Here is a 17,593-nt window from a genome sequence, read left to right as displayed (position 1 = left end):
AAGTGCTTTTAATAAACAAGTTTAATCAAAGTGCTTTAAGGACACAAACAAAATGCAAATAAAGAGATAAAAGCAAGCGAGAAAGATCCTTAAGAAGAAATAAGGGTCTATAAGAGGAAAAGCACTGGAAAACAAGAACATCTTTGCATACTTGCATATCAATTTACAAACTGCTAGTGTGTTTGCATATGTGAGTGTGTGCATGCATGTACGTGCGTCTGTCCCTCCCAGGAGCATCTTTGCTTCAGCAAACAGATGTTTTGTGTCTCTCCCTCGTCGCAGAGGTCAGGGCCCCTCCATCTTTCTCTCATCTCCCGCCCCTCTTCTCTCCTTTCACGAGCATCTGTTCTTCAGGGCCATGTGGGTGACACCTGCGTCCCAGCGGCAGCATGAATGAATCAGGTCACCTTACAGCGTGGTTGCCATTACAGCTGGAGATGTGGGGAAGCTCACTGTACCCATAGAAAAAACTGTCTATAGGATGCAAAACGGAAGAAAGATGGAGAATCAGCAAAAACATACATAAACTCCGCATCCACTGTATTAGGCACACCTGTCCAACTGCTCGTTAACGCAAATCTCTAATCAGCCAATCACGTGGCAGCAACTCAATGCATTACGGCATGTAGACATGGTCGAGACGATCTACTGCTGTTCAACCCAAACATTAGAATGGAGAAGAAAGGTGATTTAAGAGACTTTGAACGTGGCATGGTTGTTGGTCTGAGTATTTCAGAAACTGCTGATCTACTGGGATTTTAACCATCAACCATCTCTAAGGTTTACAGAGAATGGTCCCAAAAAGAGAAAATATCCAGTGAGCAGCAGTTCTGTGGGTGAAAATGTCTTATTGATGCCAGAGGTCAGAGGAGAATGGACAGACTGGTTGGAGCTGATAGAAAGGCAACAGTAACTCAAATAACCACTGGTTACAACCGAGGTCTGCAGAAGAGCATCTCTGAACACACAACACGTCCAGCCTTGAGGCAGATGGGCTACAGCAGCAGAAGACCACACCGGGTGACCCTCCGGTCAGCTAAGAACAGGAAACTGAGGCTACAATTCACACAGCAACACCAAAACTGGACAATAGAAGATTGGGAAAACGTTGCCTGGTCTGATGAGTCTGGATTTCTGCTCCACATTCGATGGTAGGGTCAGAATTTGGCGTCAACAACATGAAAGCATGGATCCATCCTGCCTTGTATCAACAGTTCAGGCTGCTGCTGCTGGTGTGATGGTGTGGGGGATATTTTCTTGGCACACTTTGGACCCCTTAGTACCAACTGAGCATGGTTTAAAGTCCACAGCCTACCTGAGTATTGCTGCTGACCATGTCCATCCCTTTATGAGCACAGTGTACCCATCTTCTGAAGCGTTATCCTACTTCCAGCAGGATAACGCTCCATGTCGTAAAGCTGGAATCATCTTGGACTGGTTTCTTCAACATGACAATGAGTTCCCTGGACTCAAATGGCCTCCACAGTCCCCAGATCTCAATCCAATAGAGCACCTTTGTGATGTGGTGGAACGGGAGATTCTCATCATGGATGTTCAGCCAACAAATCTGCAGCAACTGTGTGGTGCTATCATGTCAATATGGACCAAACTCTCTGAGGATTCAACAAGTACCTTGTTGAGTCTATGCCATGAAGGATTAAGGCAGTTCTGAAGGCAAAAGGGGGTCCAACCCAGTACTAGCAAGCATGTTATAGCAGAAAAAGTGGACATGAATGTTTGACGTATCTACACGTCACACCTATGTCTGGCACTATACGTGTTTTTCTCTCCAATTCAAGAGGAGATGACAAGTAAAAGAGGCCACGTTTGATTTCTCAGCTCGACAAAGCAGTCCCTTTTAATGTTCTCAGCCAAAACATACGTGTGCGTATGCGGTCTTACAGCATCCTTTGATCAGGACAAGGGCCACAATCTGAAAACAAACACAATCATGGTAATGCAGTGTGTGCTTCAGTGTGTGTCGTAATGATGAAAGAGCGGTGATCCGCATTGAAGAAGAAGCAAATAATGCTGTAAAAAGAGAAATCAAAAGCAACGCAGCCTCGTGACTTTATGTGTTTTCAGTAATTTCGGCTCAGACGGCATCAGGAGGAAGATGTGGAAGGTGCTGTTTTGACATGTGAAGTGATTTGAGTGTGAGCCAAAGGTATGCTAATGCACAAGAAGTGATGCAACCATGTCAAGCTCCCCTTTTATGTATAGTATTTGGTTTATTGATTTTTTGGCAGGAACCCACATATACACACACACATACACACACATACAAATGCTCCAGACAGGCTCATATCCCCTGCTGATTCATAGAGAGAGGAAGAGAGAGACAGAGATAGAAAGGTGATGTGTGAATGGGTGTTCTTGTCTGAGTCATCCGGGTTTGTTTTTCAGCTCTCTCACTCAACAGTCCATTAGCTCAGTGTTGGAAGGGCCGGTATTGGATTCTCGCTGACATGTTCCCCCAAGTCTGAGAGCAAGAGATGAGGGCACACGCTGTGCTGAGTGCTCCAATACTGCTCAAACACACACTCACTCACACTCACACTTTCTCCAAGTCTTTTCCCTCCTTCATTTTTTTTTTTTGAGGGAAAACAAGAAAGAAAGGGTGAAAGTGGAAAAGGAACAAGAAAAGAAGGCTAAAAAATAAAAGTGACAAAATGTAGAAGAATGTGAAAACATGTTTGTTGAATGTTATGTACTTGTTGTGTCAGAATTTCTTTGTGAAATGTGATCGACCATCTGGAAAATGACACCTAGTCTGAAAAAAATGTTTGCGGACACAAAGGTTGCACATAATGGAATGTAAATAAATGTATTTGTTGGCTGAAAATGGGTATTTTATGCATACAAAGAAAGGCCAAATGTCAAAGAAATACATTTTGTCCCATGTTTGAATTTCTGAAATTTCAGATATCCCCCACCTCATGTGAATCTTTCTGTCCTACACAAAGAAGTTTGACACTTCAATTGCTCTGTTTTTGTCCACTTCCAGGGGCTGCCAACCACCACAGTCAGTCCACGCTACGGCCTCCACTGCCCCCTCCGCACAACCACCACACCTTATCCCACCAGTCTGCAAACAGCTTGAACAGAAACACCCTGAGAGGAGGCCGCAACCCCATCCACGCCCCAGCTCCAGGCACTGGAGACGGGCCGACCACACCGGAGTCGGTCCAGCTACAAGACAGCTGGGTTCTCAACAGTAACGTCCCACTGGAGACCAGGTCAGAGAAAAAGTGTTCCCTTTTTCTATTTTTCTCTGCCTCTACAGTTGTTTACCTGACGCTAATACCCAGGGCTACTTACAGTTAGCACAGCAGCAGAATAAGCTTTGGGTAATCAATATCGAGGAATGAAAGGTCAGAGCAGTGCTGCTTCAACAACATTCCTGTGAGCAGAGAGTGATGGTGTCAGACAGAAAACGCTGGAAGAGAAAAGCGCTGAGGATGATGCAGCCTTGATACAGAGCTATTCACTCACCCACTAAAACACGGACTTTGTGTAGGAATGTTGAAAATAACAGCTCAACAAAAGGAGGACAATCTTCTAAGTCCCCTTTTGAATCGCTTGTGCTTTGCTGGTTTCACGAGAGGAGAAAGTGGCTTCATTTCCTTCTGTGATACAAACTAGATCATGATGTGGCAGCTTCTGTATGTTTGGGGTTAATTTGCAGGTGTTTGTGGGTCGAGAACCAACCAAGATCAAGGCTCTTTAACTATAAAGCTAGGATCATATGGGATCGCTGAGTTGACATTACCAAGTTGTGTTCTGGGTAATGACATCATTCTGTTTACAGGCATTTGTGAGAAGGTCTTGCTGCCAGTCTTATTACATAAGAAATGAATAAGAGATGAGTAACAGCAGGGGAACTTCTTACAAAGCTGCATCTGCATGAATTCTTTGCCTTTGTGTGGTATGAACAAAAAACCAAACCTTTAAGGTTTTATTTTTTTCAGTGTATGTAACATGAAGGTTTCTTGAGAGAAAGGTGCTTTTGTTTGTAAAGACAAACTCGCAGAGGCAGCGCAAGAGCTACAGCCGTTCTGCCCAATTGGAGAAAAAACACAGGGGTTAAAGATGCTATGAGGAGGATCTGTTTTGGTTGCACTCCCTCGCCACCTTGTGGTCTGGAGTCTCTACAAACTGTTGCAGGGAGGTGTTTGTTTTGGATTTAAATGGAGATCAGACAGAAATAAATTTTCTTTTTTCATGACAATTTTTTACTGGATACAGCACGCTGAGGTAAGGTATTTATCTGGACAGTTACATAGTGCTACGGTTTGAAATGTGGCATCAAGCAGACATAGTAGCTGGCTATATGTAGCGCTATCGGCAGTCCGACGTATTTGTAGGCTAATGTGACAACAAATAAACACTGTCAGTTTCTATGTAGTTTTGTAGCTCTGGTAGCACAGCTGGCAGCCCGGTGCTCTAGGACGTGTCTGTAATATGAAACATTACTAAATCTTGGTTAGCGATGCCCTGCCTGACATCTACCAAGCAGAGCTAACGTAACCTCACTCTTCATTTTATTGACAGACTCTCAAGTTTGAACAGACCACTGCAGAATAACTGCTGACTGTGGGTTGGAATAAACATTATCACAAACAGTTTATCCACTCTGCTCTTTTGTCCTTTTTCTGTCTGACAGTTTGGCTCCTGTGTCCACCATCACTACAAAATTAATCACAGAAATCGTTTTTAGCAGAGATAAAATACAGATCTCTGTGTTTTATCTCTCCTCACTATGAAATATCATCAGCGAGCATGGTGTTGTCATAGAGACCTAGACGTGCTGTAATTCAATCCGATCCTGGTTGACCTGAACTGGAAGCTAAGAAGTAGCATTTTAAAATAACCTGTAACCAGCAATATTAGTGCTGATAATCACATTTTAAAGGAAATATTAAAGAAATTTGTTTTTTAACTCACCAAACCCACCGCATATGACTCAATAACTAATGATAAGGCTGGTTGTTTTTAATAGCACTCTGCCAGGATGTGAATAGGCAGATTCTTCACAGTCTCCTCACTTTTGAAAATTTTCGCCTTATTTTTCAACGATGTTCTTCCAAAAATTGTAACGTGAACATTTTCTGTGGATTGCACAAATTAAATGAGATCTTGTTCACACCTGGTGCAGACATGCGTCTTGGGTGATCTGATCGTGAGTTGACAGCTCTAAGTACGGCTGTTCACACCTGGCATTAGAATGCGTCTCCAAATGTGTCTCCAGTGACCACTTGTGATTGGATCTCTCTTCCCTGCTCTTTATGCAAATAGACACGTAGCCTGCATCATCTTCATTACCAAAACACACAGGAGGGAGCGCTCATGTGGAGGAGTGAGGAAGAGGGATCAGGTGAATATAAACTCAAGTGTTAAGTAAGGGATAAATTCTAAGATGTTAACAGGTAGTTTAGGTGAATTAAAATCAGCTTTGAGACAAGTTTACACAATATCTGTTCATTGATAATATCTGTTTAAACTGTTTTAAAATGTATTAGTCCCTGATGGTTTGTAGCATTTTCAAGCCAACAGTTTCTTCTCAGCCTCTTCGTGGTAAAAGCTGACGTCAAACTGAGCGTTTTAATTCATGATTTAGTTCGACATGGACAGCAGAAAAACTGGGGAGAACTTTGGTCCTCATTCAAAATTCATGGAGCAAATATTATAAATATACAACTTATAACATAGTCGCCGTTTTCACTACCACTTATGTTTTAAGCTACTTTTTAGAAGCAGGCATCACAAAACCATCTCTGCTGCTGTGGCCTGATTGCAGGACAGGATGTTGCTCCACTTTCCGCTGTCTCTCTTAGGTTGTAGCTGTTTAAGCTGCCGTCACATCGGTACCTGCTGACTGTCATCACTACCTTTTCCACAAAACCAGCCTGAGATAGAAACCTTTCTGTGACAGTGTTTACATGTTCAGAAAACTTCACTTTTTATCCATTTATTGCTGACTGTTAGATGGTGTTATTTTGACCAATCACAGTGAAGTACACACCCAGGTAATGACTTTAATTAAATACAACCTTTAACCATGGGGCTTCATGTAATTCTAAAAGACCGTTTTGTCTGAGATTATTCTCATCTCCTTTATGAACCATCTGTATTCTCACTGTGCTGCAAACTAAGATGTTCTAGTAGTGGTTCATATTCCTCGCCCACTCACAGCTGCTCTGGCCCTAAAGGTACGTCCTAAATTGAGAAATAAAATGCACTATCCTCCACTGAATTGAAACTACACACTATTCGTTCAGCGGTTTCTTAAAAACATCCACAGCAATGCACAAACTGTGTAATGACATGAGTAATAAATGTAGACGTCACAATCACAGGGCTCAAAATACAAATCAAAGTAAGCATGAGTACGTCATTCAGCATCATTATGATATGGAGACCATGAGCCAACCAACTCAGGACCCGTGTTAATACCAGGTTCTAGCAGAGACTTAGTGTATCAAGTCTGTAATCCAGTGTTTTTTGGCCGCCGGATCATACAGATCCATGTTGTTTACCCTTCTTGGTTTGTCCAAATACCATCGGCTTGGCATTGTAACACAGCATGAAGGTCTTGGATCAGAACAAATTCAAAACAAACAAACTTCTTCAGGGAATGGCACAACAGTTATGGAGACCAACATATTTTTAGTGCATAAATGTTGTATAATTGCTAAGATGTCATTTATTCATTAGTAAGAGGCTACACAGGCACTTGAGGATAAAGTGCAAACACAAATCTACAGAATATTGCATGCAAAGTGTCACCGAGCATCTCCCCTCCATCGTTCTGAGGCTTTATATGAGCCTCTTATCAAAAAAGAGAAATTGCTTTTGGCCCCTGATTCACAAAAGGCTGCTTTTCAGATTCATTCTCTACCTCATTTCCAAGTGCAATATATACAAGAATCCGCCATGTGTCAAAGCTGTTATGCATGCAGCTTGGACCAGGGAGCAGGAAATACAAACCATTTCACACACCCTACACATGTGCTTTTGCCAGTACACAAAGAACACTTAGCGGGCAAACAGAGCATTCATGCAGGGTATTACTATTCATGAGGCATGCAGTGAGAGGGACACTGCCTACATGCCTGCTAGCATGCGCACGTTTGCTCTCTGAGCGTTTACTCTGCTGGCTGTAGTTGTGTTTCTCCTGCTGGGCACTGGGCCTTCCAGCTCTGATGGTCCTGTATGTGTTCCCCAGAGTACTGGCCCTTTGCAGTATTTATGAGGCCTGGCCATGTTTAATTCAGCCCCACTGATCTCAGGTCTGTGCTCAACCTGTGCGGATGCATCGTGCTGGTATGCATGATGGGAAAGAGGAGGAAGCATGGTGTTGAACAAGAATACCTTTAAATAGAAGCTATTTGCAGTTGCGAATGTTTATCCAGACCTGTGTTGCCATGGTGATGTGAATGCCGTATTATAGTTTCAGGGGAAGAAATGTTTGGTTTTCCTGTTTTAAAAAAAGACGCACAGACCTTTGATGTTTCAGTCACCAAAATAAAGTTATACATCCTCCTTTCACAGAAGGTGTTTGGATGCCATCCTGCAGATTCAAACAAAGCCTCACATGCACGCGCGTGCACACACGCACTCACCCACGCCGTCAAGCCCTCTGCAGTGCCAGTATTTGGTCTAGTTCAGGTGGTGGGGTTGGGCATGGCTCTGAGCCTGACGCGCTGAATGGAGCCCAGAGGAGTGAAAACAGAGTTTCCAGCTCCACCCTCCAGTCCAGATTGGGACTCCTCCTCCTCCCTGGGCCTGCTGATGGCGGAGGCTGGGTGGGCTGGCTGGAGCTGCTGGAGCTTGAGACTGGGTCAGAGCCAGCCGGGCAAAGCCAGAGAGTCACTCCATCCCTCCACTGGCAGAGCCCGTCCTCCATCTCATTATAACCGGCAGCTAGAAGATGATGAGCTCACGTGCACATGTGAAGGAGAGAGCTTGTGGTTGTGTGAATTTCTGTGTATGATTGCATCTGAGCATGTGTGTTTTTCCTCTGACTGCTCCCAACTGTAATCATATGTAAATCTTGGCATTTGTTGTCCACCCATTATGGTAAATGTGAGCACCCATGAGTGTGTGAGTGTGGGTGTGTGCATGTGTGTGGGTGTGCGCGTGTTTGGCTTGACCTGATCGTGTGACAGCGCTGAGAGGATGAAGATTGATCACCTAAGAACACCCCAGGGCTTGGATGACTGGCACAGAAGAGAAGGAGATGGAAACAGACGTGGGGAGGAGCGGTGATAAAGCTGAGAAATATAAGTCAGGTGAGCAGGAGAGGAGAGAGGAGGGGGATGGAAAGGAATAGTTTACGGTAGGGGAGGGAGAGATAAAGAGGGAAAGAGGGGCAGAGGAATAGAGAAAGGAGGTGATTGAAGGAGATTGTTTTGGGGAGTGAGTACGGGAGAAGATAGAAAGGCAGAGTAGGGAGATTGGGGCCCGTAGAACATGGATACATTTACCAGTGTGAGATAAATGACTATAGATGGCTGCTGCCGTTGTGTGTGTGTGCACCAGAAGTGGATGTAAAAAATAAACGCATTCCTCCCTGTGCATGAGAGTGCACATGTGTGAACATGTGTTGCAACATTTCACAAGAAAACACCTGATTTCCAATCGGTCCCTTGGAGCCTCTTGGCTAGCTGGTGCCAGTTTCAATCTCTCTCTGTGATCTCAGGACATACCTCTGCACCCTCTGCCTGCACGGCTGTTGGCCACAGCTCTAGGGGAGAAATAAGATCACCGAGAGGGTTGCGGCATCTCAATTTATCTGGATGGAGCAGCAGAGGAAGGGGTGTTGTTGGGGAGGGTATAGGTTACTTTCTGATGCATTACTGTTGGTACAGGTTCAGAAGTGCTACCTGTGGAAACCAACGGGGTGGAGGACAAGATTAAGGAGTTGGCCACGGAGCACAATCCATGCTCAGTACAGCAACTGCACAAACTACACAAAACTATACGTACTGTTCCTTTATACACAGTATATTATAAGTATAGTTTCAATTAGACGAAGCCTCTTTAACAAACAATGCTTTCCTTAAACTACCTATTCACATGCTGAGGGAATTCATACATATAATGGAGAATATGTATAAATTCTATACGATGGATATAGGAGTGTAATTTTCCTCATGAAGAGTCTTGGTTGAATCCAAAAATGGAAATGAGAAAACAAAGTAACCACAAGTTTCATTTAGGTACATTTTCATAGCTTCTCATTGCGTTAAATGATCTCTGGGGGGTGCTTTTATTTTATAGTCATAATGCCTTCAACTCTGGGGATGTCCCTGAGCAGCTACTCTCATAGTTGAGTAAACAAAATTCTGATTCTGAATAGCCAACTGCTCTAAAGGTAGAAATTAAACCAGGTAAAGTTTATTTCACACTACTGTCTAAATTTTCTGTATCCAATAAAAGTGCTTTTCAAAACAGTCCATCACCATCTGCAATAATGAACTGCCACTTATTTTAAATGCAGTTGAAATGTGTGGCACCGCTAAATGTAGACACACCAAGCATTCAGCAAATAATGGCATAAATTCAACAGTTTGAATACTGTTAGACACGTTTAAAATCATAACCAGTCATCAGAGAAAACTACATCAGTGGTTTTACAAAGTAATATAAGTTAATTCTAGATTTACATTTTAAGGCTGTTTTACTGCATTATGCTGTTTTCAACACTTAACAACCTGCGCATGTTGAAAACCCACATTATGATCACCTGAAGGACGTCTGTCCATTAACCTTGAGTCCAGTGATGAGCACATTTTGGGTACATTAACACTGCAGACCTTAATGCTGAAATCTAATTTTTTGATCTGGCTGTTTAGAATACATTTAACTATGAGCTAGTAGTCTCATTTGCAGTCTTATATTAAATTAAGCAAATTTGAGAGTGGGTTATGATAAATTAAAAAAAGAAAAACTATCCTTCCACTGGTGAACCCAATCACTTCCAATCTTCCATGTTTCTTTTACTGAGCTTGACTCCGGCCTACGTTTTTTGTCTGCTGTGTAGAACTGTGACGTGTGTCACTCTAGAATGACGTCAAAGTTGCATTAAATGCGACCTGGCTGTTTAGACCACGGTCAGCTTCAAAGTAATATATAAATCCTGAATCAGCACCACATTTAAAAGTGGCTGATGTCAGATTCAGTGTTATCTGTGCTGTACACTCTGTCAGAAAACTGAGCTGATATGGTTCAGATTTGAGTGAAAAATCAGTCTCGGGGTTGGATGTCTCGTTACAGATTTTTTTACTTCTGATTTGATTTTTCATGATATGTTTTGCCAGTGCTTATCTGAAACCAATCCAATACTGATACCTTTCTCTGATAGATCCCGTACTCCCTGATTTGGGTGATTCTGTCGTAAATGATGAATCATATTTGTTGTATTAAAGTTGGCCCTGTTGGTACCTCCTAAAGGAACACTCACTTTACAAATGTTGCAAGGTGCTGTTTTACTATCATTGCTTTCCAATGAGAAGTCGTCCCACACAGCGGACATGTTTGCAACATGGTTATATACAGCAGCCGTAAAGCGTGACAGTGCTGAAAACATGTGGAAACTAGATCATTCATGATCATGTAGCAAAATCTGACACTATCCAATCCTCCAAAAATAGCCTTGTCGGGTGCCAATACTGATCAGTGTATCAGATCGTGACATCCTTAGTCTCAGGTCACTTTTTATTGCAGTGTGAACCCAGCCTTTGACATGATCATGTAAAGGGACTTTTTTATAATAGCTGTTGTAGCTGTAACACCACTGCATACCCAATAGGCTGTACGTCATCTTTTTAGAAGGTCGCTCATCGAACCAGACCTCTAGCAAAAATTGAGAAAGTGTGCTGTTGGAAATGTGGGACTACGTTTCTAAAATTATTCCTAATCTGTTTAACTAAAACTTCTGGTGCTGAATAACAACTATAAAGAGGACTAATTGTGAAGCTACCTAAATGCCCACATACCAATTCTCCACCAACAATGTTGAGAATCAAAGTCCTGAAATTTTGATAGCTAATTCTCTGCACCAAAGCCAGAGCCTTAAAGAAAGTCTATTTCAATCTCCATCCTAGTTTTAACCCATTTAGACTGGATTTACACAAAATAATAATAATAAAACATTTTATTTATAAAGCCCTTTTTATCCAAGGATCTCAAAGTGCTACAACGTCATGAAAACAGAGAATAAGAAATTAGAAAAGATAAAAGGTGGTAGTAAGACGGTTTAAAAGAAAAGAGCAATTAAAAAAATGATCAAAAACAGCTTTAAACAGACAATCTTAAAAGCATCAGCGTTGGCTAAAAGCTTTGGTAAAAAGAAATGTCTTTAGCCTCTTTTTAAAACAGTCAGTGGGGGTCAGGGAGGGCATTCCAGAGAGCTACACAGAAGGCCCTATCACCCATAGACCTTAATCTGGTCCGGGGTGTATGAAGGAGGTTTGAGTGGGTGGAGTGAAGGGAGTGTGTTGTGTTCTGCGGATTTAGGAGTTCTTTGAGGAAGGGGAGGCATGTCCATGGATGCATGTGTGAAGATCAAAACCTTATACTTAATCCTGGTGGAGACGGGGAGCCAGTGGAGTGATTGAAGAATGGGGTTGATGTGATCATGTTTCTACACTCTCATTAGGATCCTATCTGCAGAGTTCTGCATGTATTGGAGTCTCTGCAGGCTCTTGCTAGGAATCCCGATGAGAAGAGTGTGACAGTATTCCTCCGGTCTGGAGGAGATAAAGGCATGGACCAGTTTTTCAGCATCTGGGAGGGATAGAATGGGGCGGAGTTTGGCAATGTTGGAGTCGGAAAAGAAGATGAAGGTTATGGGTGATGACTTAGTCTTGATGACTGGTCTTAGGCTTCGGTCTTGGAGCTGCTGAGCTGAAGGAAGTTGTTCTCCATCCATGCCTTTATCTCCTCCAGACAGGTGGTGAGTTCAGATGGTGATGAAGGTAGTGCAGCAGTGGTGTTACCGTAGAGCATGACCAAGGGGGATAAGATATAGGCTGAAGAGAATGGGGCCAAGGACCGACCCTTGAGGGACACCACAGGTAACACTATGTGGATGAGATTTTGAGTGTCCGGTTTGTGAGGTATGATTTAAAGCAACTGAGGACAGTGTCAATGAGTGTGATGGAGAGATCGATACGGTTTAGTAAAATTCCATGATCACCTTGTCAAATGCAGCAGATAAATCCAGGAGGATGAGGAGGAGGGAGGGACAGCCAGCATCAGAAGACGTGAGGAGGTTGTTTGTGGCTTTAACAAGGGCAGTCTTCTTCAGCACTTTGGATAGGAAGGGGCGATTGGAGATGGGCCTGTAGTTGCATATATACCTTCAAGACCGGATGAGACATGTAGGTCATTTCAGACAGTGTCATCTATCTTAGATGACAAAAAAAGCCAGTTTGAAAAAGAAAAAAAAAAAGCGTCTAGTTTCGTGTTGGGATGTTCTTGAACAGCTCAAGGGCAGATATAGCAACTTTGCAGTAAGATTTTCAGAACTAAATCGAATAAGAAGGGTTTTTAACCAGAGCACAACATGTTTTCTTTTCTGTTTTCTCTCACACTGTAACACCAGTCCACTCTGAACACATCCTACAAGCCTCACTGGCTGATTTTTATGTGCAGCAGTTTGAGCTCCAAACCCCATGAAACAGGACAAAGAAACACTGGGCTTCCCCCAACAAATCCTGCCCAGTCACAACCATTTATCACACAAGTCCAGCTGGATGTGCTTTTGAGTAAAATGTGTTCCCCCTGATGATTATCAAACTAACTTCAGCTGACATTGCAACATGCTGCTCTAATGAATTGCTTGGAAGCGAGCGTACAAGGTGATCAATCGATCAATCACTTGCAAAGTTTAATCAGATCAGATCCTGACACATCTCATCCACTTGATGATGGTTTAAACAATCCAGTCACTCATTTAATGTGAGTCCTTTGGTGTGCAATGTGTCACTACAGCTCATTTTCCCTCAAGCTGAAAAAGTCTGATATTATAGTTCATAAAAATGCAGCCGATTCCTTTGATGCCGGGTATTCAAAAGCAATCAATCAGAAGCACTTTTTTCCCTCGCCACCAGATTTACCTGCTGAGGTTTTAGAGGTATCCACATGTGAAACACCTGCTTCAATTGTGAACGTGTCATTTTGCTCTTTTCATGGAACAAAAAATAATAAATCTGAAACATTTGAATGCTGGATTGGATGCCTTGTATGTTTCAGTCAGCCTCAGAGTATTTCCATGTCCCTCTTCAAAGCGACACTCAGCAAATGAATGCCCATTATACTGCATCCATCTGCCTCTTATTGTTTCCTACTATTGTAGCAGGGAACAATTCTCATGATGCCATTCTCACGCATTCTCCACTCCCTCAGCCCTTTGTTTCATTCTCAGATCTGACCGGTTTTGCAGTCAACCCCCTGCCGAGTCGACCTCCGCTAATTGTTCTCTACCTCTGATGATGATTCTCAGAGTGCTATCCTCAGCAACCACATGTTTGTGAGAGCTTATGAAATGCGTGGTGGTGTGTGTGTGTGTGAGCGCTTTGGAGAGCACGTGTGTCAGTCTGCTCAAGGGGAATGCGAGCTTTGACTTCTTGCTAATTACCCAGCATGCTCTCTGTTCTGTGGTTAATTGTCCAGGTCCTCCTTTCCCTCAATGGGGAACATGGTTGGAATGGAGTAAAAACACATCCTCTGTTCATATATCTGCCCGTCATTTAATCCGCGGCATCCCTCTCTGTCCTCCGTCCTTTTCTCACACCACTCCATGCTTCTCGAGGATGCAAATGAAATGTTTAGTTTCACATATGGCCAATCTCTGTTGGGAACAGCCACATAATTTTGCATTTTGGTGCTTGGGTGGGCGCCTAAATCTGTGCAAAAGTGTGTCAGTGTGTGAGTATGCGTGCTCTGCACATGTTTGTGTGTGTGTAAGACATGAAGCTTGACACAAGGTAGCACCGGTTGGAGTTGATGTGGTGGGCGAGTCGGGGTGGTAGGGGTGTTGCTGCTGCTGGCAGCTCAGGAGAAGGAGACGGGGGGGTCTCTGTCAGCTCTCTCTAATTATGTGTGACGTTTCCATGCTGGACCACTGTCAAAAAAAAAAAAAAAAAGGAACACTCCATGTTCGCACACACACACACAAGCACACCCGCGCCTAATGATACAGAGTTGTGATTGCTGGCTGCCTGCTATGATAGAACCCCTCCATAGTTCTCCGCAACATAAATCAATGTCAATTACCTCCCCAGAGCACATTAGACACTTTCCATTCCTACTCGTAATTAGTGCGGCCCATAGACATATTCCCATCCCACATCAAGCACACAGTGGAGCTCCTGCACACAAACAACAAAGCCAGACACTGAAAGGACTTTAGTGTGCGAGTTCAAATGCATACCAGCACATTTAATCATACACATTGTCTCGCATAAAATGAAAGTAATGCAGCAGCTCCCCCTCTCTTCGTACTCACACACACACACAGACACAGACGCACACACACATTAGGGATATCATAATTAATTACCCCTGGCCATGCCATCACAGAGAGCGACAACGGCTGTGAAAATGAGTTGCAGCGGCAACACATGCTGCTTGACCTTGGAGTGCGTATGTCTCTGCGTGCACACGCGCACGCCACACGCGTCCCTGAGCAGGTAGATTTATGCTTGCAAATTAAAATTAATGACAGTGACACTGAGAGGCTGGTATTTTTAGAAAATAACCTCATATTTCTTTGCATGCCACCTCTTGTGTTCTTTCAGCCTCTGTCTGTCCAGAGATTTCCTTCTCTTCTACTCATTCCTCTGTTTTTCTTAGTGTCATGCAGCTTACCTGACAGGTAAAGGAGGGAAGAATGAGTGGAAAGGGAGAGGAAAATGAAAGAGGAGATTGCAGCAGGATACCGATTCCAACAATCAGTGGTATGAGAGGATGAGAGAGTTGAGGAGAAACAAAAGCACAGCCTGGCTGAATAATTGATACAGAGTGGAGCAGCACTCCCAAACCAAATCTCTGTGCTTTGAGCAGATCACCTGTTTACACCAACTGCTTCTAGATGTTCGGACACAACTTCAAACGGTGTGTTGTGACAGCAGTTATTAGAGACATCAAAATGAAAAAGACCACACAACAAAGTGCAGTTAAGCGCAGTCCCAAATAGCAATTATCAGATACAGCCACGGCGGTGGGTCATTATTGGTCCCACTAACTGAGTCTGAATAATAGAGGGTGAGTTACAGCAGAAAGAGCAAAGCAGTGACTCACATTGTGTACAAATACCTGTTTGTGTTGGACCTGGCGTACACAGCGCAGATTGAGGCCATTTCTGACCTGACTCTAAAACCCAGCTGGTCTCAGCTCCCTCCTACGCTGTTCACTGTGAAGAGTAAAGGAGCGCAATCACAGCCTGATCAACACGATCACAACTGATCAATATGAAGAACTTAATGATGAATATCAAGTAGATTTATCACCTTTATGATCAGGTTAATATGCTGCAAACAAAGAGGCATCCTGCAGGTTGAATTTATGGGTAATCTGACTGCAAAGATCGTCATAATGACACGGCTGATCAGTGCTGAACTGTGAAATATTTCACAGAGAACTCTTATTGTGATTTTTTTGTTTGTTTCTAAGAAAACTTTACTGACATTTTCCAACCTGTCTTGATTTAACACGTTCCCTGTGAGCACTCAGGTCGTGTTTGACGTAAATGGAGTGTACAGCTTGAGCCCAGGTTGTGTATGATAAATGATTCACTCGTACAGTGTGAGTACATATTCCACCCTGACATTTATACAATCACAGGGTGAACGTCCGGCCTTGGTTTGACATCAGTGGGCTTCGTCTGACTTAGTGCCTGAAAAATGAGTCACTTTTCTGAGACATGAGGCAGACTTAGTCAAGACTGGTGGCGCTGAACTCTTGAGAACAAGACAAGATACTTATCAAAGACAAGATACATATCCTAACTTTAACACCTGTGACTTGTGACTTCACTTGAGCTTTCTAAACCAACTTCAACAAAATTCTATCTTTAAGAAAAAGACATAATAAAAAAGCCTTGATGTCCCAGCGAGCTAAATTTAAAGTTTATTTTAGCTTAGACATGTCCAAAGTCAGGTCCAGGAAGCCAGTCAAGGTCCAGTTTTTCTCTTCCAGCTTACATTATGTAAATAATGGCACTGAAATGAATCTTTTTCTTAACTGTGTGTATTTACATTTTACATCAAATACACAAACAAAGCCAAAGTATATCTGATCACCTCTGCTGAAAACTACATTTGGACTGTCAATAGGCTACTTGTATAAAGCCAAAGCTGTGTAGATTCTGCAGAAACTCAAAAGCTTTTACAGCTGACGTCTTTAAAAGAATCTGTTTATCCTGGAGTGAAAATGTGCTTCATAAACATCTTTGAGTTCAAAAGAGAACACATAGGAGGAAATAAGACGAGATAAAAGTTATGAAATGATGAAGAAAAGACAAAAATTGTTGCATTGAATGGTTCAGAGTCCAGGATAAGGAATTTTTAGAGCTAAAAATGTTGTTTTCAGGTATGTAAAACAATCCTTGTGAAATCCGGATCCTGATCCTGCATGGAAAATCTCGACACATTTCCCCCTTTATCATCCCCTAATGAAGAACATTTTCCCTGAGAGGAATCAGAGTTTGTTGGTGTTTGAGCAGCACATAACACTGCAGAAAACTGAGCAACTATCATCGGATATCAAGCAACAAATGAGTGACAGTTGAGGTTTGATTTCTTTAATGACTTCTGTCTGCAATGATGGCACAAGTATGTTTGATACACTTTTTTTCCAGAAATCACTTAAAGAAATGCTTTAAAAAGTTTAGCATTTACGTGATACTTTGGACAGTGACAATTGGTATCACATCCAAATGAAAGAAAAGCTTTGAACTTGTTAAAAAAATGTTAGATGTTTTTTAGATGTTTAGTTTGCATTTCTGTTGATGTCATAGAATGACATTTCTACAATTCAACCAGTTAAAGAATCAGTCCCAGTAAATTGTCAAACAGTGTGACCACAAAAGCATGATGAGTATCAAATGATTCACCTTCTTGAAGTGTACTGCTGAAATATGTTGTTTGTCATGGAAGTATATGAAATAAATATTTCTACACTTGTTGTACTGAGAAAGTCAGTAGGTGGTAGACATCAGTGTTTTCACTATTTTTGGGTCAGTTGTTTTAAAATCATTTTAGTCTTACAGTAGTAGACCACTGAAATGGGGCTGCACGGTGGCGCAACGGTTAGCGCTGCGGCATCACAGCAAGAAGGTTACTGGTTCGATTACCAGTGTGGCCTTTCTGTGCATGAATGGTTGTCTGTCTCTGTATCAACCCTGTGATTGAGCGGCGACCAGTCCCCCGCCCCTCATCCAATGACAGCTAAGACAGGCTCCAACCACCCGCGACCCTGATCAGGATAAGTGGTTAAGAAAATGAATTAATAAATGGCTACTAAAATCATTTTCTTAGTAACCTATTTGTGCATTTTCAGATTTTTATGAGAAACATTGGTT

The 17,593-nt window shown here is 42.6% G+C and overlaps 1 protein-coding gene across 9 annotated transcripts in view; it reads left to right on the top strand.

Annotated features, from left to right (window-relative positions):
* tenm2a (teneurin transmembrane protein 2a) overlaps window positions 1-17,593 on the top strand; it is a 272,913-nt gene that overhangs the window by 192,544 nt on the left and 62,776 nt on the right. For all 9 annotated transcript variants that reach the window (XM_074674856.1, XM_074674857.1, XM_074674854.1 and 6 more), the window contains one exon: window positions 3,008-3,239. In XM_074674856.1, the coding sequence (XP_074530957.1) occupies window positions 3,008-3,239 (232 nt within the window). The remainder of the gene's footprint in view (window positions 1-3,007; window positions 3,240-17,593) is intronic.

Source organism: Halichoeres trimaculatus, unplaced genomic scaffold (assembly GCF_033239565.1).
Source record: "Halichoeres trimaculatus isolate MK-OKI-2021-1 unplaced genomic scaffold, fHalTri1.1 fHalTri1_scaffold_7, whole genome shotgun sequence".
Taxonomy (NCBI): domain Eukaryota; kingdom Metazoa; phylum Chordata; class Actinopteri; order Labriformes; family Labridae; genus Halichoeres; species Halichoeres trimaculatus.
This window is presented reverse-complemented; position numbering and strand designations above follow the sequence as displayed.